The following is a 27,679-nucleotide window of genomic DNA, read 5'->3' on the forward strand; positions in this document are numbered from 1 at the left end:
ATGCTCAGGACTGCTTGAGCAAACGCTCTCTAAATGAGAGCAGTAAAAAGTTAGAAGACAACCAATTAGACAGGTGGCAAAGAGGCTATACCTCAGGAAAGAGGCAAACACAAGATGGACAAGCTGAGCCAAGGAAAGCCACTGAATAACAAAGAAGATAATGAGAGTGACAATACAGCAAACAATGGTAAGCAATGGATGGGCTGTAAGCCCCTGCAAGTTCTTGGTAAGTCCACAATGAATTCCTTTGAAATCAGATTGCTTGCAATGTCTGGTAGGCTCAACGTAAAAATTACCTGAATAATTAGTGGTAATCTTCATTACTCAGAGTTCATGTTACCCTCATTCCCGTTCTTATTTAATGAAGTTTTTGCGTCTAGAAGGGCATCATTTACTTTGAATTTATTTTCCAGGAAAAAGACTCATGCCAGGTGTAAACATATTTATAGTCTTTTTTATTGGTGAAGTCCACCTTGCTACCTGTATTTCTAAAGTCAGTCTGACTTCCACAAGCCTCATCACAAAACTGATAAGTACATCACAGCATCAACATTGTGGACATTAATTAGCACAACGAGTACTTTCCAAATCAGTGAACAGGTATAAGAAACAGCCATACTAGCGTATCCTACCTCCTCTCTGCATTAGTACTTTAATTTTGACGAAAACCGAAAAAAGGCATATCAGAGAAAGCAATTCGCTGAAAAACAGGACCACGACATAGGGCCAAAGATGTGCTCGTGCTTCATAGTTGTGTTAAGCAACAACCACTGGCAATATGTTGGAAAACCTCAGAAAGATCAGAATGCCTCAATATTTTAGAGAATCGGGGACGTCATTATGGGTAGTTATTAGAAGCAATTACTGCTGCTAAGAAAAACTCTGTGTTTTGATTAATGTACCCACTTATCATTTACAAATGAGTAAACGTTTACCTTTCACGGGTGTTACTGTTGTTAATTTATGTCTTTTAATAAGTTCAGTTTGTTAAAGTGCTTCAGCTTCAAGTTCACACAAATAGATTGTTTAAAACATTTAAAAAATATGCGCTGAGTAGCACTTGGGGGTGAAGGGCAATGCATTATCACTCCATTGGATATAATTGGTGTCAAAGGAGGTGACGTAACTTTTGTTTCTACGGTGATTTTGATAAAACGACACCATCCTTAGAGGAGGAGAGAGGTCAGCAATCCTGAAGCTCAAAAGATGGAGAGATGGGGCAAATAAAACGCTAAATAGCAGCAGAAGCTCGAATGAGAGGAACACTAGGGTTTCCAGTCGGCACTTGTGGACGGTAATGGAGCTGGGATGGACTTACCATTTTGCTCTCTCCTCCATCGACTTTCTGATGTAATTTTCCATGGCGCTCTTTGAAGGCAAGCGAACCGACCCTGCAAAAGAAAGGCGTTAAATGTAGAGTGGAGTAAAAACCACTCAAGTTCAACCAGAAATGGTTTTTAGGTCACGGTTCAACAGCGCCAAAATTACCTAAAACTGCCTAGGCTGGGAGAGTATTATTATTCTAGGTACTAATCCTCTGCTTTGTACTGCCAATTTGTTCATGCACTATGAAACCATCCGTCGAATGCACAAAGTCAAAATCAAAATAAGAAAAAGTAAATACAATATAATATAAAAGTGAAGATTTCTGCCATTCTTAGACTCCAGATGCTATTACCATCTGAATACCCTCTTTTGTCACCTCCACTTCCCCACTTCCCCATCCCCTCTCTTACACACACATACACAGAACACATAATTTATTTTCCTTCAGCGCTGTTTTGACAGTAGTATTTGTGTACTAACTTTACGCACTTTCACCTAAAAAGGTATTTACAATTGACAAATATACTGCTATTGCTCTGTGCTCTCAGCAAAGAGGCCAAGAATTGGATGAGTGTAACACCTTTGTGACCCACTGATAGCACTGTGAAAAAGATGCACTGCCTTCAGACTCCTCTGTAGAGCTGTGAAACGTGCCCAGTCTTAAGAACACCCAACAACAACCTGAATTTACTCATACATGACAGAATGTGCTATGAGCAGTCATAGGAAAGCCACCAGAACTATGCGGCAGGGAAGAACCAAATTACCTGGCACGGATTAATAAATTATGTGGCATATGAAAGCACATTATATGGCATAATTCAGCACATGTCGAAGCAATACTGCATCACTATTTTGCATTTTTACACGTATAAACACTGTATGTTCTAAGGTGAAAGCTTAAATACGCCTATTGAAAAGAAGTAACCAAGCAAGAGGACTTAGTTTCCCATCAGCACCCGAAATGACATCATGGGACCGTGGCTTCCTCCCCCGCTTTCAGGACTGAATTAATGACACCTACATCATGGATGAGCACCACAGGTGAGCCGCTGGCACACAGAAGGCAAGCCGATCTGTGCCCGTCCATGCCTGGACGTGCCCAGCAGCAGGAACCCTTATCCGATCACTGCTCAGCGATACTCTGCAGCACTCCTTTGGTCGCTAGACCCCGCTGCCGTTCCCTCAACTATTGCCACACCATACCTCACACCATGGCAATAGCATTCACCTGTACCCACTGGCTGTTCTGCAGCAGCCACCCACACACATCCCCAAACAAATACTAACACCCCCTCTCAACACATACACCACAAAAGCACCAACAATGCCTACACTCCCACCCTACACCACACACTATAGCAAACCTGCACATCAACTCCCACTCTCATGCATGCTTCTCAATACATGATCACTCAGAAAAAGACAACCAAAATATGGGGCCTTCTGAGCAGTGACGCACCCGACTTCCTATTCATCACATAGACCTAACTCAACCTCTCATTGGCTCCCAACTTCACTACAGCAATCCTAGTCGGCAAAAAGATTGCTCATCAGGACCATCTTCACAAGCCTGGAAGAAGACTCGTTATCATCTACAAATGCACAACATACACAGGGGACGGTACTTCACTCATGGAACACCTGCACGTCAAGCTCTACCGACTACCCAGACCCAGAGACATCTTTACCAACCTCATCGCCAACTTTGTAGCTCTGCTCCCCATTTACTCCAGAGCCTACAGTCAATTCCCAGGGAAGCCCCACCACCTGGGTATTATCTAGGGATTTTCTGGCCAATAGACCCGCCCCCCAATGAGCTTCAGGGACCAGGTTCATGTGGAGAGCAGACTCATACCCCTTGAACCACAAGTATATGTCATCCTCCCTCTTGTAATCCTTCACTAGGTCTTTTGGAATGTGTACCCTCCTCTCAGGCTGCACTGTGCTGTTGCTGCCACCATCTCTGCTGGACTGGCTCATATGATCTACCTCTCTCAAGCTAAGCTCATGAGCCAGCAGTAGCTTCTTCTCCTCAAGGACCATCTTGAACTTGAGCTTCTCCAGCTTCATTTGATACTCTCTCTCTCTGCCTGTCTGTCCAGTAACTCTTCAGGGGTTAGACCCTTGGAGGACACACTGCTATTTGTCCTGGAGACTCTCTCCCTGGAAATAACAGGCCCACCCACTATACCATTGTGAATGGATTGCTCTGCCTCCTCTTCATCCTCCTCCTCCTCTGTGTGCCCCTCAGCTTCTTTGGCTGTCACCCAGGCCCTCAGCCCCTTTTGCGGCTCCTCCTTCTTGGTGGAGCCCTTAATGGGACAGGCAAAATGTTTACAGAACTGCTTCAAATGAGCCACTATATAGCTCTCTAGTTTCCCTAGGTCAAAAGCAGCTCCAGCTGATGCATCTCCAGATTGGGACATGTTGAAAAGTCAATAAGGTGCAAAGTTCAAAAGGCAGAAAACAAGTTCCCAATGAAGTTCAAGAAAAGTCAATCAAGGGATCAGCCACAAAAGTAGAACAAAAAGAGTCCCAGAGAAAAAAGGAAAAAAATCACAAGACAAGTAGTATGTGGTCACGTAGTGGTCTGAACTCAAAACAGTAGTCTACACTTAATCACTGTATGTCAAGTACATATACAAGTCCAATCCCACCGCTGCTGGCAATGTTAGAAAATGGGGTCTTTGGTTGGCAGTCAGGTTAGCACCCTGTCCAAGCAAGGACCCTCACTCTAGTCAGGGTACAGGAGAATCACCCTCAGCTAACCGCGCTCACCCCCTTGGTAGCTTGGCACGAGCAGGCAGGCTTAACTTCAGAGTCTAGGTGTAAAGTATTTGTACCAACACACACAGTAAGTTAGTGAAGACACTACAAAATGACACAACACAGGTTTAGAAAAATAGGAAATATTTATCTAAACAAAACAAGACCAACATACAAAAGTCAAGTTATTAATTTTAAAAGCAAAAGAGTCTTAAATCCTTTTGGAAACGGGTAAAACATTGTTAGCATTGAAAAGTACCTGGGTAGCATCAAAATAACGTGCACGAGTGAGTGTGCGTCGAAAAAGTTAAGCGGTGCGTCGATTTCTCACCCGCAAGCGGTACCATGCGTTTTTTCTCCTTCTCCGGTCGAGTCGGCTTGCTTCGTTTTTCCTCTCCGAAGTAGAGTGATGCATCGATCCGGGCAGCACTTGGGTCCGGGCAGGCGTTTTTCCGCACCCAGCAAGATTTGTGTCGAAAATCCTGCCGCATGGTGATAGCAAAACCGTGCTGAGTGGGTTGCGATGTTACCAGCCTCCGTTAGCGATGCGGCACCTCGTTTCTCCAGCCGCGAGCGTCGACCTTCCAGCTGCGCTGCAAGCGCTGCTTTCATTTCAGCTGCGTAGCCGGTGGCGCGTCGTTTCTTCAGCCACGTCGGAAATTTCCCTGCACGGCGGTCGGTGCATGGATTTTTAATCTCCGACTGCCAGCTTCACCTGTCAAGGCCCCAGGAACTGGATAAGGCACCACTTGGCAGGGCAGGAGTCTCAGCAGATAGTCCAGGTGCTGGCAGGGGAAGTCTTTGATGGCCCTGAGACTACAACAACAGGAGGCAAGCTCAGGACAAGCCCTTGGAGATTTCTGTGGTTTTAGGTGCCCTTCTTATACCCATTTTGGCCTTTGAAGTAGGCTTACTTCAAAGGAAAGCAGCTCTTGTTTGTGAAATCCTGCCTTGCCCAGGGTATGGCCCAGACACACACCAGGGGGTTGGAGACTGCATTGTGTGAGGACAGGCATAGCCCTTTCAGGTGTGAGTGACCACTCCTTCCCTCCCTCTTAGCACAGATGGCTCATCAGAATATGCAGGCTACACCCCAGCTCCCTTTGCGTCACTGTCTAAAGAGATGTGCAAAGAGCCCAACTGTCAAACTGACCCAGACAGGGAACCCACAAACAAGCAGAATGGTTTAAGCAAGAAAATGCTCACTTTCTAAAAGCAGCACTTTCAAACACACAATCTTAAAATCAACTTTACTAAAAGATGTATATTTAAATTGTGAGTTCAGAGACCCCAATCTCCACATGTCTATCCGCTCCCAAAGAGAATCTACGCTTTAATAATTTTTAAAGGCAGCCCCCATATTAGCCTATGAGAGGGATAGGACTTGCAACAGTGAAAACCAAATTTATCAGTATTTCACTGTTAGGACATACAAAACACATTAGTATATGTCCTACCTTAAACATACACTGCACCTTGTCCATGGGGCTACCTAGGCCCTACCTTAGGGGTGTCTTACATGTAAGAAAAGGGAAGGTTTATGCCTGGCAAGTGGGTGCACTTGCCAAGTCGAATTGGCAGTTTAAAACTGCACACACAGACACTGCAGTGGCAGGTCTGAGACATGTTTACAGAGCTACTATTGTGGGTGGCACAACCAGTGCTGCAGGCCCACTAGTAGCATTTGAGTTACAGGCCCTTGGCACCTCTAGTGCACTGTACTAGGGACTTACCAGTAAATCAAATATGCCAATCATCGAGATCCAATTACATATACATTTTATATAGGAACACTTGCACTTTAGCACTGGATAGCAGTGGTAACGTGCCCAGAGTAACAAAAACAGAGTCCAGCACACATCAACAACCTGGGAAACAGAGGCAAAAAGTTAGGAGAGACTGCGCCAAGGATGCCAAGTACTTGTAGGGAGGCTGATATGGCTGTTAGATTAATCCTAATAGAGGAAAATGCAAGATTTGCTTTTTGTAAATAAAGCAAATAACACACAATGGGGGTGATTTTAACCTTGGCGGACGGCGGAGGCCGTCCGCCAAGGTACCGCCGTGAAATGACCGCACTGCGGTCAAAAGACCGCGGCGGCCATTTAAACATTTCCGCTGGGCCGGCGGGCGCTCTCCGAAAGAGCGCCCGCCGGCCCAGCAGAAATGCCCCTGCAACGAGGACGCCGGCTCAGAATTGAGCTGGCGTAGTTGCAGGGGTGCGACGGGTGCAGTTGCACCCGTCGCGTATTTCAGTGTCTGCAAAGCAGACACTGAAATACTTTGCGGGGCCCTCTTACGGGGGCCCCTGCAGTGCCCATGCCATTGGCATGGGCACTGCAGGGGCCCCCAGGGGCCCCGCGGCACCCCCTACCGCCATCCTGTTCATGGCGGGTTTCCCGCCATGAACAGGATGGCGGTAGGGGGTGTCTGAATCCCCATGGCGGCGGAGCGCACTCCGCCGCCATGGAGGATTCAATGGGGCAGCGGTAAACCGGCGGGAGACCGCCGGTTTACCCTTTCTGACCGCGGCAATGCCCTCGGGAGCACCGCCAGCCTGTTGGCGGTGCTCCCGTGGTCGGTGACCCTGGCGGTCACCGGCCGCCAGGGTCAGAATGACCCCCAATATCTTGTACTGATGCTTTAAGTGGATCTATACTTTTAGATTGAAAGTAGTATACAAAGCGTTTCCATTTATTTGCATAGCATTGTCTGGTTGTTGGTTTATGCGCTTGTTTTAGAACGTTCATACATTTTAATGGAAGCTGTAGATATCCATATTCTATGACTTCAGGAGCCAAATCGCTAAGCTGACCACACTGGGATTGGGATGCCTGATTTGACCTCTGTTCTGAGTTAACAGGTCTGGTCTTTTTGGAAGCTTGTGATGTGGTACTACTGACAGATCTAAGAGTGTTGTGTACAAGTGTTGGCGTGCACACGTGGGAGCTATGAGTATCATGGTGAGTGAAGTGCGATGCATTTTGTTGACCAGAAATGGAATTACCGGGAGGTGGGGAAAAGCATAGGCAAATATCGCTGACCAGTTGATCCATAAAGCATTGCCCTTGGACTGAGGGTGTGGATTTCTGAATGCAAAGTTTTGGCATTTCGCGTTTTCGCTTGTTGTGAAAAGGTCTATGTTTGTTGTTCCCGACATCTGAAAGTAATATTGAATTACCTGTGGGTGAATCTCCCATTTGTGTATTTGTTGCTGCGTCATGCTTGGAAGGTCTGCTAACTGTTTGTGTATTCCTGGGATGTATTCCTCTAGCAGGTGAATGTGATTGTGAATTGCCCATTTCAATATTGTTTGAGCTAGAAGGGACGATTGAGATGAATGTGCCCCCCCTGTTTTTTCAGATAATACACTGTTGTCATGTTGTCTGTTTTTATGAAGACTCTTTTGTATATGATCTGTGGTTGAAATGCATTGATGGCCAAGAACACTGCTAATAATTCCAAGTCGTTTATGTGATAAATATTTTGTATTGAGACCCATTCCCCTTGCATCATTAGATTGTTGAGATGGGCTCCCCAGCCTGTCATTGACGTATCTGTTGTGATTTTGGTCTGTGGCACTAGGTCTTGAAATGGACCCCCCTTTGTTAAGTTGTTGCGATTCCATCATTGCAGAGATTTGTAAGTTTGGCGGTCTAACACTAGATCCTGTAACCGACCCTGCACCTGAGTGAGAGACACTGTTGCAGTGGCCTCATGTTTAGCCTCGCATTTGGTACTATTGCTATGCATGATGCTATCAGTCCCAATAGTTTTATGACAAATCTTACTGTGTAAGTTTGATTGACCTGCATTTGTGATATGAGATATTGAAAAGCCTGTATCCGTTGTGGATTTGGGCAGGCTAATGCCGAATGAGTATTGCACATAGATAAGGTTGAATTTGTGCTGGCTGAAGATGAGATTTCTGGTAATTGATTGTGAACCCTAATGTGTGTAGGGCATCTATTGTGTACTGTGTGTGTTGTTGGCATTTTAGAATGGTGCTGGATTTTATTAACCAATCGTCTAGATAAGGGAAGACATGTATGTGGTGTTTGATGATGTATGCCTCTACTACATCTAGATATTCTTGGTGCTGTTGTTACTCCAAAGGGTAGTACTTTGAATTGGCAGTGATATCACAAACCTTAAATACTTGCAGTGAGCTGGATGTATGGGAATGTGAAAGTAAGCATCCTTTAGATCTAACACGGTCATGTAATCTTGTTTTAGTAGCAGGGGAATGACGTACTGTAGAGTGACCATATGAAAATGTTCTGACAGGATATATAGATTTAGGTGTCTGAGATGGAGAATGGGTCTGAGATTACCATCCTTCTTTGGTATAAGGAAGTATAGTGAGTATACGCCTTTCCTTGCTGTGAGATGGGAACCATTTCTATTGCTATTGCCCCCTTGAGTAATAGAGATTGTACTTCTTGTTTTAGTAGAATAGTGTGTTCTGGAAACAGTCTGAGAACGAAGGGGAATATTTGGTGGAGCGGAGATGAGCTCTCGGCTCTAGGCAACAACCATTGTGGATAATTGAGAGTACCCATTGATATGTGGTGATGTTTTGCCAGTGAGAATGGAATTGTTGCAGTCTTCCGCCCACAGGAGACGTATGGGATTGTGGCATGTTTGGGAAGTCATTGTATGGTGGGTGTGGAAGCACTCTTTGAGGCTGCAAATTTTCCGCATCTTCCTCTGTAAGAGCCTCTAAATGACCCTCTTGAGTAGTATTGCTGTCCTTGCTTTGAATGGGAGGTGAAAGCCTCTGCAGTCTGGGTTTTAAAACCTCCCCTAAATTGCAGTTTCCGAAAGGAACCCCGAAATGGCATTAAGGGCTCCCATGGATTGATGTGTCAGAGTCTTTCCTGAGTTTTTCAATGGTTGTGTCCACTTCTGGTCCGCAGAGTTGCTGTTTGTTAAACGGCATATTACGGACCGCCTGTTGTATTTCAGGTTTGAAATCTGAGGACCTCAACCATGCATGTGATGCTGGTATTAGTTCCTCTAGCTGTAGAGGCAGCTGCATCTAGAGCAGACCTAATCTAATTATTTGTTGTGGCCTAACCCTCTTCCACAATTTTCTGCGCCCGCTTTTGATGTGTTTTTGGTAGGTCTTGCACAAATTCTTGCATCTCATCCCAATATGCCCTGTCGTATCTTGCCAACAGGGCCTGGGAATTGGCAATACGTCATTGGTTGTATGCTTGTGTGGCCAACCTTTTGCCTGCAGCATCAAATTTTCTGCTTTCTTTGTCAGGGGGTGGAGTATCCCCTGAAGACTGACTATTAGCACGCTTCCTGGCTGCACTGACCACAACAGAATCTGGTTGTAATTGTTGTCTGATGTAAATTGGATCTGTTGGTGCAGGCTTATATTTTTTGTCAATCCACGGTGTTAGAACCCTAGCTTTAACAGTTTTTTAAAATATTTCCTCTGCATGCCTAAGCATAACAGGAAGCATTGGTAAACAATGGTATTGCTTATGAGTTGAGGATGGTGTATTAAAAAGAAAATCCTCTTCTAAAGGTTCTGCATGAATTTGTACCCCATGGTATGCAGCTGCCCTAGATATTAGTTGGTTATAAACCGTACTATCCTCTGGTGGGGATGGGTTAGTAGGGTAGAGATCTGGATCATTAGATGGCATAGGTTCCGAGTCGTGCATGTCCCATGGGTCTACAGTGTCTCCTTGTGAATAAGTAGGGGAGTGTGATGGTGACGTGGTGGAGTGATAGGTTGTGGTGAAAAAGAAAGCTGCTGTGAATGTGGTGGAGAAAGCTGAAGAAGTTTTGGCTTTTCCTTCCGCTTGAACATTTTTGCCAGTGGTGGGACAGTATCAAGAGTCTCTTGAAATGCTAGCCTTTGTTTAGTCTGTGGAGGAGGAGAAGTAATAATTTTTCCAGTCTCTTTCTGGATTTGTATTCTTCTCTGCTTGCTGTCTATAACCTCTAAAATAGGTTGAATGTCCAATTCTTCCATTTGATGTTCAGAGGTATGTTTTGTGCCCTTAGATGAATGTTCAGTGAATGTCTTGGGCGCCTGCTTCATTCAAGCTGAAAGTCCTGTTTCCTCTGTATAGGATGATGTTTTCGGCTCTGAAGTCGAACCGAGGTGCTCCGCAGCTGTTGGGCAAGGTTTCGGCTCCGAAGCAGAGCATAGTATTTTCGGATTCGATGATTGTGGGCGTCGACTCGGTTCGGAGGTTGAGGTTAGAATTTTTCGGCTCGACCCGGACACCGAAACAGGCGTGGTAACCTGTTGATGGAGTGTTTTGGCCTTTTTCGGCGCCAAACCCAAGGGTCGGTCGACGATTAGTCTTTTTCGGGTGGAACCACGGCTTCACAGCAGTGATGCACCCAAGGCCTTGCCTGATTTTTTAAAAGAGGGTGTTGGGGCAGGTGTACTCAAATACTGCACTGCTGCTATTTTCTGGCTGCCATCATCTGAACCTTGTTCAGAGTCGGAACCTGGGATCGAAAGTGCTGCCTGTGCCTGCTCCTCTTCGGTGGTGGACTCTGTGTGCTTGGACGCCGTCTTGTCTTCGTGCCCTTCGATCGCGTAGTGTTTTCTTTGATCGAAAAGACTGGCACGCCTCACAGTTTTCTTCACGATTTTCCAGAGAAATGCAGAAATTACAGACCAAGTGCTGGTCGGTGTAAGGAAATTTTGCGTGGCACCAAGGAAAGAATCGGAATGGAGTCCGGGCCATCAGGCTATGACGCAGTAGGCCCAAACAGGCTTAAGGAGGGCACGAGCGCCCGAAAGGCGTTTCCTTGATCCCAATGGTACTATCAGATCGAGTGCAGAAGAAACCGCGTTTGAAACAATACCGACGGTATGAGAAAAGTTTGAGATAATATAGAGTTTCCGAATCGAAAGTCCCGGAGTAAGTGGGAACACGTCTGAACACACCGGCAGAATGAAAACAATCTAACAAAGGATTCGATGCCCATGCGCACTATCACAGAGAGGAGGAGTCACTTGATCCCGTGACTCGAAAAAAAGACTTATTTGAAGAAAAACAACTTGTAACACTCCGAGCCCAACACTAGATGGCAAGATATGCACAGCATGTGTATCTGCAGCTACACATGCCATCAAACATATATATATATATATATATATATATATATATATATATATATATATATATGTATTCACACACACACACACACACAGAAATACTGGCCTTTGGCAACAAGGCATCCCCCTGGGATTCTACCTGGTAGCCATCAGAGCTAGAAGCAAAGCACACCCACAGACCACGCAAGAAATCTGGGGATCATCCTAGATGACAAGCTCAACATGACGTTTCAAGTCAACACAGTGGTCACCTCCTTCTTCCACATCCTATGGATGCTGCAAAAGATCTTCAAATGGTTGCCTCAAAACAACAAATCACAAAAGCACTCATCACTAGCAGGACTACGGCTACACTCTCCATTTAGGAATCTCCAAACAACTCCTACACAGTCTCCAGAACATCAAGAATGCAACTGCAAGACTCATACTTGATCTCCCACATCACACCATACCCTCAGGAAGCTTCCGTGGATCCCCTTTCACAAGAGCAAACACACACACATACAAAGTCCTACACATCACAGGACCAGAATACCTCAACAGCTGTATACACTTTCACTAACCTACCAGGCACCTACACTCTGCCTCACTCGTGCATATGCCCCATATTTGCAACAGCAAAACTGGGGGTTGCTCATTCTCCTACATCACACCTAAGACCAGGGATGACCTCCTTCAACACATCAAAGACATACAAGAACAAAACATTAGCAACCAAAAGATGACCTGCCTCTGCGTCACAAAATGCCTGCCACTGAGCTGGGACACACGTCATAGCATTTTTTGTAACTTTTAATCTGTCGTGTCATAGCGTTTTTCGTAACTTTTAATCTGTTTGAGCTATAAACATTTTTTTGGTTAAAATCATTTTGCAAATTATGCAGGAGATGCTAAACTATAAATACATTTCTATTAGTAAAGTCAACCCTAACCACTGTGTTACATTCCGAATCCTGAGTTTATGCTTCCCCAGACCAAGCACAAAAAATGCCTACCAGTATGGGTGACATGTGAATCCTATACCCCTCTGACTTATATAACATTTTCGATACACTGATTTACACATGTATGAACCATTGTCTCTGTATGTGTGTGTGATAAGAAAGTGCTCCAACACCCTATGATGGTAAGTGAGGCGATATAAAACAAATGACTGACATATGAGAGAGGGGCGATGGAGTGATGAAAGGCACTGTTAGATGGTGATTGTGAGGGAATCATAGAAGAACCCCAATAAGGATTGCTGCATCCTGACACTCTGTGAGGTCATCATTTACTGTGCTTAAAAACGAATACAGTTGAATATATAAAGACAAATGTGTGTAGAATATACTGTTTAAGAACTTTTTCCCAATTTTCTTGGAGGTAGAACTCCTCCATGCCCCATTGTAGTGGTCAGGCTCGCTTATTGTGTACCCAATGGGGGCCTGTCTGTAAACGTTTCCCAGGGCTATTTTGGGTTCCCATTCTGGCTCTGCGGTTAGCAGGGGTAAAGTGTGGAGAGTGGTAATGCCAACAAAACAATTCCAGAAAAGTAAGACAGTGAAAGCAAAAATGTTGGAGGGGGAAGGCACATCAAGGAAGTCAGATCTAGCACTCAACCTTCCTGTGGTTAATATTTTCCTATCAAAGTATTCACTAAACAAAGCATGGTTGCACAACACTAGTTTTTTATTGTAGCTCTGAGTCGAAAAGTGAAGAGATTTAAACTGGGTGGGGGCTACTCCTGTGAGACTTATTGGTGCTGGTCACTACAAACCGAACACCTCTGTCATGATTGGGGTTCTATATGCCATCTTGCAATATAAAAAAGCGGTCATTAACTGCTGACAACACCTTAGCTGGGAAAATGTCAGCGCAGTGTGGTTTAGTAATAATTGTTATTCATATGTACGTTACAAACATCGGGCCATATTTATACTTTTTGACACAAAACTGCGCTAACGCAGTTTTGCGTCAAAAAAATTAGCGCCGGCTAACGCCATTCTGAAGCACCATATTTAATCAATGACGTTAGCCGGCGTTAGCCGCCGGCGCTGCCTGGTGTGCGTGTAAAAAAACAACGTACACCTGGCAGCGCCGGCGTAGGGGGATATGGGGCTTGGGCGTCAAGAAATGGGGCAAGTCAGGTTGAGGCAATTTTTTCGCCTCAACCCGATTTGCACCATTTTTTTCGACTCCCAACCCCCATAGAAATGACTCCTGTCTTAGCAAAGACAGGAGTCATGCCCCCTTGCCCAATGGCCATGCCCAGGGGACTTATGTCCCCTGGGCATGGTCATTGGGCATAGTGGCATGTAGGGGGGCACAAATCAGGCCCCCCTATGCCACAAAAAAAATGTACAAAAATACTTACCTGAACTTACCTTAATGTCCCTGGGATGGGTCCCTCCAGCCTTGGGTGTCCTCCTGGGGTGGGCAAGGGTGACAGGGGGTGTCCCTGGGGGCATGGGAGGGCACCTCTGGGCTCCTTCAGAGCCCACAGGTCCCTTAACGGCTGCCTTTTGCAGGCGCTAAAAAACGGCGCAAAAGCGGCCGTACGTCATTTTTTTTGCCCCGCCCACTCCCGGGCGTGAATTTTGCCCGGGAGTATAAATCCGACGCACATGCCTCGGAGTCGATTTTTTAGACGGGAACGCCTACCTTGCATATAATTAACGCAAAGTAGGTGTCCACGCTAAAAAATGACGCTAACTCCATGGACTTTGGCACTAGACGCGTCTAACGCCAAAGTGTAAATATGGAGTTAGTTTTGCATCGAAATTGCGTCCAAAAAAACGACGCAATTCCGGCGCAAACGGAGTATAAATATGCCCCATCGTCTTTTGTATTTCCAAGGTTCCTGAGAGTTAGGAGCCCTCATATAAGGCAGCAGGAATTCAGTGTCTGTTGAGGCACCCGAACAGCTGCTGGATCTCCATATTTCCCTATGAAGGTGATCCTCCATCTACAGAACACTTTTAGTTACCTTTTGCAGTCATCTAGCATAGAAGTCGGGCCTCTTAGGAGGAGTTTTAACAATGGACTGGTAATTAAAATACATGGTATTATAAACAGAGAAGTTTATTATTGCCAGTCAACAAACTGCCTTAATGTTCAACAATACTAACCCTAATGCAGTATTAATGACATGGAGAGCGATTAGCATTGTGAGATAGTAGGCTGCAACCTGAGTTAGAGGTCTCTAGCAAAAGTCCAGGGCCTCCAATGATGATGTTGGGCAACTATCTTCACATTAGAACTGGCCTCTGAGGACACAAACTATATCAGTGTAGTATCATGGTTGCTCAGTGGCACCCTCAGATCCTGGTTGCCGGTTCCTCTGCCATGTTCATCAGTATTGAATAATGTAAAGTCAGAAGAATTCTGCAAAACTCACCTTTAAAAACCCGAGTGGCCCATCGGGCTTGCATCTCAGCAGCTGGCAAGATGGCTCCAAGTGATCGTGTTAGGCCGATGAAAGCAAGAGTTGACTTTTCCAAGCTTGTCGCAAAGACTTTTTTAAATAGAGAAAGCTTACTGACGTCATCTTGGAGATCCGCCTCCTGCAGGTACCCATATGAGACAATATAACCGGTTGCAAAGATGACCGTGTCTACCTCCTCCCATGTGCCATCCTCAAAGGACACTGAGCCTTCCCCAAATTCTGTCACACAGGGCTTCACTCTCACTGCTCCTGAGAGAATAAGGCTGGGTAGGTGGTCATTCACAATAGGCTCCCTCATCAAAGACCTAAGAATGAATATAAAACAAGCAAACTTTATAAAAGTACTATTGACTTCCCAGATTACAGTTAAAGTTATTTTTCTAAATAAACGTTGGTCTTTTTGATATTTAGAAAATATGGACAGATCTCTTTCTGGGACATCTAACAACTACATGAAAGGACATTTCCCTCTCATCAAACACGGACGTGACTCCTCACAACCAGCATCCAAAGAGCTATCATTGCCCCATTCAACTGGTATCCCTATAATGTTCCCTTGACCCCTGAAGCCAGAACGTTGGGCCACTCAAACTGTTGAGCTCTGCAAACGGGCTGCAAGGAAACCCAAAAACATTATGGAAAACGCTTTAGTAAATAAATGAATACATAAATTAAACACTGAACAGGGGTTTTGGAACAGAAGAGTAACAGGAGTTCCTGCTCACCAACCTGTCTGGGGAAAGGCTGTCCCAACGAGGAAAAGAGATAGAGGGTAGTCACATTCCTTGACCTACTGGTGAACTTTAAAAAGAGTAGGGTACATATCAGCCCCGAGAGGCACTCAGCTCCTGAGCAAGGTTTCCTTTAGGGAGCTTCTGGGCTGGGAAAGGGCTCATTGCCTTGAGCAAACTGTTAACATTTTGAAGAAGAGGGCATATTGCCCATTTTGCAACAACAGTTCCACATATGTTTCTCAAAAATCAGAGTTTATTAAGGGAACATTAATAACATATTTCAGTACTTCCATGGGTAGACAGCCAAGACCTACCCTACACCAAACACATAGAAAACACTTTAGCAAAACACAGCATTGTTCAGCACAATTTCCCTAAAATAAGCAACAGAGAATTACATTGAGTAAAAACATCTGTGTATACAGAATTACACTGCGAATCATTAAAATATATATATATTCAGCATGTGCCTTCACTTCTACATTCCACGTTTTATAATTTTTCCACTGTGCCCCTTCCAAGTCGTATCTTAAGTATTTGTTTATAATAGAGAATGTTCTTGCAAAGGGCAGCAAGAAAACATCAAATGTTGTACAAATCTCTCAGTTGAAGGACACAACAGGGGTAAATATTTTTACAAACTGTTGCAGTCCCAATTTACAAAACGCTAGTAGGATCAGAAAGCACACATGTTACACCAACCTTACATGCTAATGCCTAAGTCAGCAGTTTTACCGGAACAAGAGTGAACGAATGTGCCAAGTAGGAAAGTTGGGTATTATAACGCACAATATAGTGGTTCGCTATGGACCCGTGTATGTCAATGTTTCTGGTCAGGTCAATAACTAGAGTCACATTCAATGTAATGAAAAAGTCAGGCACTGCTACCAAGTTCAGAAAAATGTCAGCAGACAGTTTTTATTACGCGTACACAATGATTACAAAACATTATTGGACTTATTCGCATACTCCAGTTTAAGTACACTACTAAAGTACTACAAAATGATATTCATAAACCTACCAGTATAAATCACTGCCTCCATCTCTCTTATCTTTTCTATGGAGAGATCCTCATACATGTAAGTATATTACATATTAGTAAATATAAATGAAACCCGGTAGGGGGTGAAAATGTGGCATACTTACTACTGAATAGGAGGGGTGTAGGGAGGAGTAAAGAGGTGCTAAGGAAGGGGTTTAGGTGGGGGCATGCACCCACCTACAAAAGAGTAAGGGCCAGATGTAGGAAGCCTTTTGCGCCTCGCAAACTGCGAAATTGAGGCTGCGACTCGCAAATAGGAAGGGGTGTTCCCTTCCTATTTGCGACCGCATCACCATGCTGAGTTGGTTTGTGACCGCGAATGCGGTCGCAAACCAACTCGCAGTTACCATCCACTTGAAGTGGATGGTAACACATTCGCACAAGGGAAGGGGTCCCCATGGGACCCCTTCCCCTTTGTGAATGCCCCAAAAAAATTTTTTTCAGAGCAGGCAGTACTCTGAAAAAAACGAAACAAAATGGTTTCAGAATTTTTTCGTTCTGCAGCTCGTTTTCCTTTAAGGAAAACGGGCTGCAAAAAGAAAAAAAATAACTGCTTTATTTAAAAGCAGTCACAGACATGGTGGTCTGCTGTCTCCAGCAGGCCACCATCCCTGTGAGTGCATGGACTCGCTATGGGGTCCCAAACTGCGACCCACCTCATAAATATTCATGAAGTGGGTCTTTGCGACCCCATAGCGAGTCGCCGAAGGTGTCTGAGACACCTTTCTGCATAACATTTTGCGAGTTGCAAATTGCGAGTCGCTATTACTCGCAATTTGCAACTCGCAAAATGTTTTTTTGCTACATCTGGCCCTAAGCCCCCTTCTATTCACAGACTGCACTTCTAAAGTTCCTACAGGCAAAAAGGTCACAAAACAGAAATAAATGCATTCAATTTCAGAGTTGGAGTACTTCCAGCACCACAATTAGTCTTGTGGCCAATTCCCTGCCAGGCACGGCTGAAGGCCATTGGCAGTGGTATTACATTTGTGCAGGGGCAGTGGGCACAAAATATGGCCACAGGTTAGGCCCTAAGGTCAACCTCTTGCTGTGCAGAGTCGAAGGCTGTGCACAACAGGCGAGTTGGATGAATATGATCATAAAACCACTGGTACAGAAGAGGCCTCCCTTAGAAAATAATGGAGGTAGGGAGTCAAAATAAAGCAATAAAGTTGAATAGAAATAAATTACTTAAACTATTTAAAAATATAAATACATTTCTTTAATGTTAAAAAAAAAGCTAAACAATTATTTAATTTTATAATATTTTATTAGCTTTTCTTGAATTTATACCACTTTTAATAAATATCAATACAGAATAAAAAATTTTTTTTCTACTTTAGGTGGTTTTTTTTTAGTTTAAACTTCAGGAAATATTTGATTAATTTAACATATTTGAATTGATTAAATATTAAATTCAAAAGTTACTAGTACTTCAGCATTTTGATTTAGTTCTCTACATGTAAAAACATATATAACATTAATTTACATTGATATTTAATATAAAAATATTTGAATGCTTTTTCAAGTTTAATAAACTTGTTTACTTTTCCCTTTACTTTACATTGGAAGAAATCCACTACCAGCGCTAAAGAATCTGCCATAATTGCAAAATGAAGGATTAATTTTCATTTATACAGAAGTTCAAATATTTTGCACCAATTTGCTTACTAGGGTTAGCCCTAGAGGCCAGTTAAATAATCAATAAAAATGAAACACTTCTTACTCCCACCCTAAGAAATCCACCAATAAATTAGCTTGTATATCCACATTCTGTCCACACTTTAACAAAGTGGACAAAATTTAATGTGAAAAGGTGGCACTTGTGAAGGAGAGAGAAATGTTAAGCAGGGGATACCCATACTGTGTTGAAAAATACCACAATTTAGCACGGACAAGCCACCATTAAGCCTGTGATAGATGAAAACATGCCAGGGTAACGTTTGGGACACAAAGTCCCAACAAGTTCTCATCTCAACAGTACGTCAGTAGGCAAGATGGATGGCAGTAACTGGGTTCCATAAGATCAAGTAGGAGTCACAAGACCTGTGGGAGAAATGCTGGCTGATGGATTTGGCAAGAGGTACAGAGGCTCCCCTTCCAGAAGCCCCGGGTACACTTAGAAGACTATGCCTACCAATATTACATTTCAGATATTACACTTTCAGCAGAAAAGAGAATGGGTTGTATACTTGACAAAAAGGCAAGTTAATTCCTATACAAGTCAATGGGAAGCATTGGACTACAGTACTGACCAAGCATTGTTATTAATTTGTGTGAGAAAGGGAGATGTTTGACACCATCTTGGGGCTTCACTCTGCACCCCCATTTGTTTGGTTCCAAAAGACTGGTCTTTGTGAGGTAATGGGAGGAGATGGTCCTGAGTACCTTTGGATCACAAGGCAGGGATGAGAGGACTGGGTAGGTCTATCTAAAGGGAAGGTGATGGACAAAGTACTAATTGCTGCACAACCTCTCAAATACTGAAAATACCCCATAGTTTATGTCAGCTGCTAGACATATCAATATCAGTCACAATAAACTAAGTAGGCTCTATGTGGACTCTCCATTTCTTTAATCAGAGTTAATTGGCATACATTTCAAATTCAAATGCTTTACATTCACAAACTATCCTGTGGCATGGGGCTTTCTTGGAAAGAGGATCCTGTGATGAGTAGGCATGAGCGCAGCCTTTCAAAATATTGCAGCTTGTACCCAGATTGTACATGCATTATGAAGGCCTAAGCTTCTGTTTTCAGTGATGCTGGGCCTCCTGCAAGACAGTTCATAATTTAGAAGAAGTGGACTGTGCAACACCACAAGTAAGATCTCTTACCTTCTCATGTTACCATGTTCTCAACCCCAAACGTGCTGTCACATGGGTAGCCAAAGTGAAATCACATACCCTGAGACACTAATGACATTGAGAGAGTGTAGTTTATATAATCTATATTAACATGAAACGTTTATATATTAATGTTTAATGATGCCACATAGAAACTATAATAATAGCGATCTTGCTTAAACGTGCACTTGAATTATGACCACGATGAGTGGCCACCAATATATACGCAAACTAATAATGATGAAAGAAATGTTTATGTTATGTTCAATTAAGCTTATATTAGCATTTGCATTATTGAATCTGTATTGAAAATCCTCATAGGCCTTAAGTTAGCATGAGCTGCAGCTTAGCTGCTCGGCTCTCATATTAAATGCATTTTTCTGTTTTTCAGTGTGCTGACTCACAAGGGGCCATGACCCTGCAATGTTTTTTTTCTTCAAGCTTGGAAGATGAATGTAACCATGTTAAATCCGTTCCCAGGCACATCTTCGGTGATCTGGAATGAATGTTATAATATATTGAAACAAGTGTAGATTAATGTAATGTACAAGGTCATTCAAACCGGGAACGACAAAGAACTGCTGACCAAAAGATGTACAAAGAATTACCAAGTGATGAAGTAACGCCGGATGTGCCACCTCTGAAGACGTCAATTACGAAGACCAATCAAAAACTTGTAAAACAATATGGGGTGAAGATTGGGATTACCTAATGTCAAATTTAATAGGTTAAAGATAGTGGGGTATAGCAATTGACCAATAGAATCTTGGGGGAATGTACTACGAAAAAGGGATAAAAACCCATGTCACAGAGAGGTCATTAGAGCGAGTTAGGGAATGCTATTGATTTTATCCAGAAACTCTGTCACTCTGATTGGTGACTCGAGACTTATTAAAACTATCCTCATCCATAGACTGCCCATTTACACTTTTCCTCCTTATGAGGAAAGTGCCCCTTATGCCCTTTAGTTGAGTCCTGACCAATGGTGTTTTGACTGATGTCCTGAAGACGAAGACTGATCCTGTGCGCTGACCTATTCTTTGGAGGGTAATTATGACAATACAATTGTGATTTGTCTGTTTGCGTTTCCTTTCTAGGTACCAACTGCTTGTTTTAACAGAGACCATAGCTAGATGTTTCCCAAATTGGTGTTCTAAATTGTTTTGCATGAAGCCCAACATGTGAATGCTAATTAGTGGTTAGGACAGGATTCACCAAAACAGACGCAAATAGACAAACAACTGACATTGTGCTATGTTGAACTGACGCATATTTGACACTCTGCTAATCTTGATTTATGTTTACGCCGTGCTATCTTCTGATGTTTGTGATTCTCGCATTAATGAAATCTTATCACAGCTGCCATATCTTGACTATGCTATTATGCTTCTTGGTTTTGAGATTAAGGGGGTCATTCCTCCAGGGTAGGGGACCGCGGATGCACCGCCAACAGGCTGGCGGTGCATCCAGGCCCATTCTGACGCCGCGGTCAGAAAAGGGAAACCGGCGGTTTCCCGCCGGTTTTCCCCTGGGCTGCAGAATCCTCCATGGCGGCGCTGCAGGCAGCGCCGCCATGGGGATTCTGACCCCCTTCCCGCCAGCCTGGTTCTGGCGGTTTTGACCGCCAGAACCAGGCTGGCGGGAACGGGTGTCGTGGGGCCCCTGGGGGCCCCTGCAGTGCCCATGCCAATGGCATGGGCACTGCAGGGCCCCCTAACAGGGCTCCACATTGATTTCCAGTGTCTGCATAGCAGACACTGGAAATCGCGACGGGTGCAACTGCACCCGTCGCACAAAAGCAACTCCGCCGGCTCCATTCGGAGCCGGCTTCATCGTTGCTGTGGCTTTCCCGCTGGGCGGGCGGGCGGCCTTTTGGCGGTCGCCCACCCGCCCAGCGGGAAAGCCAGAATGACCGCTGTGGTCTTCTGACCGCGGTACGGTCTTCTGACCGCGGTACGGTCTTCTGGCGGTTCCCCCAAACTAGGAATCAGCCCCTAACTCTTTTGCTTGTAGATTGTAACCAATAGGGAATAAAAATTCATAAAATTCTTTTAAACTGGTGTGGTTATTCATGGCTGAAAGGTCATGGTAGCGTCGTTGAATTGATTAATGACTTTGACTAAAGTGAAATATATTGTTGTGATAAATATTGATGACATTATTGATATATTGATTGATATATTGATCAGCTATCTCATCCTACGGTGTCTCTCAACTGGGTCAAAAGATTTATTGGCCTAAAACGAGTCCCAATGTGTAATAAATTAACATAAAGGGACGCGTTAGCAACATCATAGGAAGTCATGAGACAGGAATCAATCACTCTTATTCTTACATGACTGTCATAAGTTTCAGATTCCAGAATACTCAAATCTCACGTGTGTCAAAATGCTGTGTACTTGTACTTAAAAACCAGGCAGCCAAATAAATACTTTCAGCACAATCCTGCTAAGATATGCACGATAAAAGAAAAGTAAACTAGGAGATGGATATAAACCAATAAGATGCAACAATTGCAAAGTAAGTGGATAGAATTCCTTTTTTGTGGCGAGGAAGCACGTTATGATCACTACCTGTCTTGAGGTTGCAAACCATAGTTTGCATGGTTAAACCACTGATTCATCTTCTTATTATTGATCCAGAGGGCCACAGACATTGGGAGTTGATCCCTGATCCAGAAATGAAAGCGAGTGGCATACACCATGTCGATAGGGTTGCCCATATTGGAAATTCGTGTCAGCACCCAAGAACCATGCCTGGTGCTTAGAACAACCTGCAAGGTAAAAAGTGAGAGGGATGTTATCATAAGGCAAGACTATGAAGACTGTCCTGGGTGGATATAATTCTTCTACAACCTACTTTCAGAGGACTCTCTCATGAAGACCTAAACATAATGGTAACATAAATAAATCAATCAATGATTGCTGTGCAGAGCCCATGATTTCCTTTGGATTAATAACTGGGAGTAAAATTGAGTTACTTCACAGATTGATTTTCATGTTTTCAGGTAATCAAGAAGCATTTATTTTTTGAGCAAATGTATCACCTTGAATCCTGGTAAGCTCTGTATGTACGAGGAAGAAATTGAAAATGTTAAACCTGTGGGTAATAGACTGGATTTTAGATGAAAGTTTCTGACCATTGAGGACCTGATTTAGAGTTTTGGGGAGCATGTACTCCACCATAAATGTTTCTGTTTGACTTATTACAGGTACTTTATTGTGATGGATATCACATCTGCCTTATTACAAATGTATTAGGCGACAATTAGCTTGGAGCGATTATCTGTCAAATTTGTGAAAGTGTACCTTTCCACCATGCTCTAAATCAGGCCATGAACACTTAATAGACTACTACTCGGAATTTAGAATTCTGGATGTAGCTGAAGTGTAGGCCTGGGAGGAATTTCAACTATGCCATAGTAATTGTAGTAATTGTGGTAATTCTCATTACACTTTGGCTTGGAATTACCAATAATAATGCAATTATGCCCACTAATGTAGCTAAGAGTAATTGAGAGGGGCGAATCCTACCACAAGAGCACATTTAGGCCATATTTATACATTTTTAGCACCGCATTTGCGTCGTTTTTTGACGCAAAATCGGCACAAACTTACAAAATACAATTGCATTTTGTAAATTTGCGCTGCTTTCGTGTCATGAAATGATGCAAATGCGGTGCTAAAAAGTATAAATATGGGCCTTAGTGAGCGTGAGACGGTGTTTGCACTTGCTTTTCGTTTTCTGTAGCATTTAGCGCTACAGTGCTATTTGTTAGCGTAAAATGCATCCTTGCATCCGTTTTGGAAGTGAGGGTGCATTGTATTCTAAGAAATTAGAGCTAACTGCCAGGAGTTAATTTAGGGAGAAATCCTATCCCAAATGTGGGGGAAAATCCAATCCCATGTGCATATTTAGCAAGCATGACCTTCTACTCGTGCTTGCTATTTGTTTTCTGCTGCATTTAGCACTATTTCTTAGTGCAAAATGCACCCTTGCATGTATTGTAGATGCGAGGAGGCATTTTTGTGCTAAAAGCAATAGTACTCTGCTCGCATAGTTTCACGTAATCTTGCAGCATGTTTGGGTAATTCTGTGTAACTATGCTATGCAGAATTATGCGAGTTATATCCGCCCATACTTCAGTTCCCCTTCAGTATTACAAAGTCAGACCCTTAGCTATGTGAACCTCAACTCTCTCTTACAGGTTAATCTACAGCAATGGTACTATCTTATCAGCTTCTCATGTTTTGCCACCCCTGCAAACTCTCTATATTAAATCCATCTCTCATCATCTGTATTCGGGGAAACAATTGCAACCCCTACCGTTTAACACATGACCCTTTTATGACTCTCAGCTGTCAAATTAGCCACACCAGAAACTGTAGTCCCCAAAGAGGGAAGATCTATTGGTGATTTTCTGCCAAAGTTCTGTCATTTCAAAATCAACAAGAAATGCAGTAGACAGAATAATAAAGCATCTTTAATTTGTACTAAATCCCAAGTGGCATAGAGCGAGCATAACTAAGGTGAGCAAGCACAGAGGTCGATTTGGGGATTGCACTTCCCATGACAATTCTGACATTTTAAAATGTCCTTACTTTCTTCTCTCTATCCTTCTTTCTTTTGCTCTTCTTTTCTTCCTTCTTGCATCTCTCTGTCCTTCTTTTTGTATTTTTTCTATCTTTCTTCCATTCCATTCATCCCACTGACCTCCCTTACTTTTTGCTCTCATGTTCCATTTTTTCTCACACCGCACAGCTCTGGCATACTAGTCACTAGCAGTTACATTTATAAACTTCTTCTTGGAGAACCGCATCTCTGATCAAGTCAAAGGAGCCATAAGCAACAATGTAAATGCTCTATGTTATGCACAACCAGCTCCCCCACCCACACTCAAGCTGCTTAAATGAGGGGTTCGTGATACCTCTGACAGAAGCTGTGAGGATGGACAATAGCCTGGTGCAAATGAGAGAAGTTTGGGTTCTTGAATGAATGAAGACGCTTTGTTTACTATGTAAAAGTACCCAGGTCGTTAGAAGTGCCGGAGGGTGTGTCTCCTCGTACCATAACCATGAAGCCACCCGAGGGCACTGATGGGAGTACAATGGATCACCCTGCCGGATACACCACCTAAGCTCATAAGAACGTGGTGTCCAAGTGAAGAAACAAAATTTCTCAGTAGATCCCCACTTACTCAACAATGGCAGCAACAACATAAAATGATATAAAATGAGAAATCCCCAAGGTATAACCCTGTTCACTCCTCATTGCGTGGTGATTGCTATGGTGTGTGTTTGGGATGATTTTGCCCTGAATATGTCTAACTTGTGATGGATGTCTCACTGGTCTTTGCTAGAGGGTGCCAGGTGACTCCTTCCTGAAGCTGCAGCTTCCCACTTCCGGACGATATGCTGTTCCACACTACCTAATGAAAAGACTAAGGGTCTGATTCAGGTATCGGCGGAGGGGTTACTCTGTCACAACGGTGACAGATATTCCATCCACTGAAATATAAATCCCATTGTTTTCTATGGTATTTAGATTTCAGCAGACCTGTCAGAGTTGCAACAGAGTAACCCCTCCACCAAGATCTAAATAAGGTCCTATGCCTTTCTGCCTCATTAGCTGCAGATTCCATATCTATAAAAAACTGGTAACAGAGGAAATATCGTCTAATTTTGTGAGTCAAAGAGCCTGATTCACAAATGTAACTTATTGGTATTAAAGTTACGAGCGCGGAATCTTTGCTCTCACGGAGGAATCTCCACACTGCATACTCTCTGCAGTCCCATTCTAAAACAGCTATAATCTGGGATAGTTTTACGAGAGACAGTAGTTTTTTTAGTTAATTTTTTTTAATTGTTTTACAAATTGCAAAGCACATGTACATAAGAAATATAAAACACTTTTATTATAATTGCATGACAAAACGTCAGTATTATTATATTATACAGTGAAATGAATATACCATAGCATTCAGTAATAAATATGTATTCTTATGACCCTATCAATGTTGTGTAGTCTAACATAAGCAAGATGTTAATTTCATTTGTAGGAGAATATCGGGGGAAGGGCGGGTATGGCGGAAGGTACTACAGTGGTGGGGAAATAACTTGTTTATTTGGCCATCTTCAAGGAGTAAGGCTGACTGCCAAGTTAATATATTTCACCAGGATAAATGTGAGCAAATACCACTGACTAAGCAGTTATTTACTGATTATAGAGTGGAAGTCCCTGAGTGAACGGGTGGGCCACACATGTGGACACAATTAGAAATAGAAAGCAATGGTGAAATGAATTTATAAAGGAGCAATACTCGGATAAGTAGATATCAAGCTTGGATACAATTTCCTTTAGGCTGGCATACTCTTGCTTAATTCCAGACATTTCACCTTACGATTTTTACTTACAATGACCAAATTACAGCTTTATGACATGTCATGTAAAAGAGATTTTGGTCAATTAAGAATCTATCACAGGAGCATGGAAACAATGTAAACACACCGAATATGAGCAGCTGTTTTCATGTTGTGTGAATTGACGCTATTTTTTAGCACAATATCCCTTCTCACATCCATTTTTGCATAATAATGCTCAATTTACATAATATTTTGACATTTCACATAATTTCTGCAAAAGACGTTTTGCCCAGACTTACCAGGGTACCAGTGGAATTACATTGACTTGAAGACCGCTTCCTTCTCCACAGCAATTTCAACAGAATATGCTCTTCCTAGAGGTGGTCTATCCAGAAAGCACTCACGGTGAGGCTACCTATGATAACCGACTAAGTGCCTGACTAAGATCTTGGAGGTAATGGTCCCCTGTCAATTTTCCTTTCTGATTCCGGTCCGCCGCCTCAGAGACAACAGATTGCTGATGAACTGCCGTCACTGCCATGAATCACAACCCGCTGCGACTCAAAATAGGAAAAGTGGCTGGCGACAGGACTCAAGCCAATTTTACTGCTGAGCCAAGCATTATGTGCCTTCCCGCAGACGCAACTTTGCAGGCTAAACCTCCAAACCTTAGTTGGTGGAAAGGACGAAACTCACCTTTTTCTGTATTTTATCATTCCCTGCCACCATGAATATGGTCACTCAAGTACTGCCATTGTTGCTGCTCATTGACCATCAACCTCATTATCGCCGGAACAGAAGTTAAGTCACTGTATTACTTGTCATCCTCAAAATTATCTGTATACATTAGCACAGGACTTGTGCATGTTTAACAAATACTTGCAAGCAATAGTGCAATGATGTGCAATGCATATGTACGTGATGTCGTAGTTAAAAAATGTTTAAAAACACACCTCGATATATCAGATACGCTACCCAATCTGGTACTAACTGCCTTCATTGCAATAATTTTCCCTGAAACTATCATACCATATACATTACCAGTTTACCTAAAAGTAACTATATCAATCCATGATAATGTAGCTACTGCACTACAAAATGATACAAGTGGGTGTACACAGAATGTACAACAAATGTTACTCCTAAACTGCAAACATGTCAGAGATATATGAAGGCAACATGTCCCCTTGGTTTGCACAATTTATGACAAACATTGGATGTCATTTAACTTTAAAGTGTCAGGTTCCCTGCGTAATGCATAGGCGTATATTACAGTCACATCATTTTAAAATAAACACACATGCGTACTCCATTCATAAAAACAGAAACACATATAATTATGGTGTAAGTGCCCAGTAACATGAAGAATGCTTGCACCAAAATTACACTGTCCATCACAAATGTAAAACACTAATGTATAAATTCCAAAAATATTTCAGATTTAAAACCAGTGCTTGTAACTGTCAGAAATGAGAGTAAGTGCATGGCACACACATTAGCAGAAAAATATATTCAGCAAACAATTAGAAACAATTAAAAAACAAGGCCAAGATAAAGGTATTGTCAAACATTTTTTATGAACATGAGACAAGTCTCTCAAAAAGAAGTTTCATAATATATTTTACGTGAAAGGGTCAAAGCCCTAATGTCCCAAACCTGGGTTGCATGCCTCCCATTTGCACTGCAAAAATCAACCTCCCCCAGAACGAGCATCCATTGGGTAGACAGCATGCAGCTCACTGATCTTACTTCGGTGGGGGGGGATCCTTGGGTTTAGGAGAAGTGGGTTTGGAAGGGGTGGTTTGGGATGTGGAAGGGTGAGTTGGGGTGTGGAAGCGGTGGTCTGGGATTTGGAAGGGGTCAGGGCAAGGGCAAATAGAAGGTCTTCAATGGGAAAATGGGTAAGGTGGTTGGAAAAGATCTTGTGTGCATGTCCATCACTAAAACATGATGATCTCATTTCCCACCTCACAAACAAACTATGCCTCGTGACCATAATAAGGTGCTCGTTACCCACCTGGCGGTCTGGGAACCGCCACGGTGGAGGTGGTGGTTCCACCTTCGCAATCCCGGCA

General features: G+C 43.2%; 1 protein-coding gene across 3 annotated transcripts in view; it reads right to left on the minus strand.

Moving 5' to 3' along the window:
- LOC138293039 (dimethylaniline monooxygenase [N-oxide-forming] 2-like) overlaps positions 1–27,679 on the minus strand; it is a 403,220-nt gene that overhangs the window by 26,253 nt on the left and 349,288 nt on the right. For all 3 annotated transcript variants that reach the window (XM_069232022.1, XM_069232021.1, XM_069232023.1), the window contains 3 exons: positions 21,816–22,015; positions 14,574–14,926; positions 1,319–1,391 (listed from right to left, as the gene is read on the minus strand). In XM_069232022.1, coding sequence (XP_069088123.1) covers positions 1,319–1,391; positions 14,574–14,926; positions 21,816–22,015 — 626 coding nt within the window. The remainder of the gene's footprint in view (positions 1–1,318; positions 1,392–14,573; positions 14,927–21,815; positions 22,016–27,679) is intronic.

Source organism: Pleurodeles waltl, chromosome 4_2 (genome assembly GCF_031143425.1).
Source record: "Pleurodeles waltl isolate 20211129_DDA chromosome 4_2, aPleWal1.hap1.20221129, whole genome shotgun sequence".
Taxonomy (NCBI): Eukaryota; Metazoa; Chordata; class Amphibia; order Caudata; family Salamandridae; genus Pleurodeles; species Pleurodeles waltl.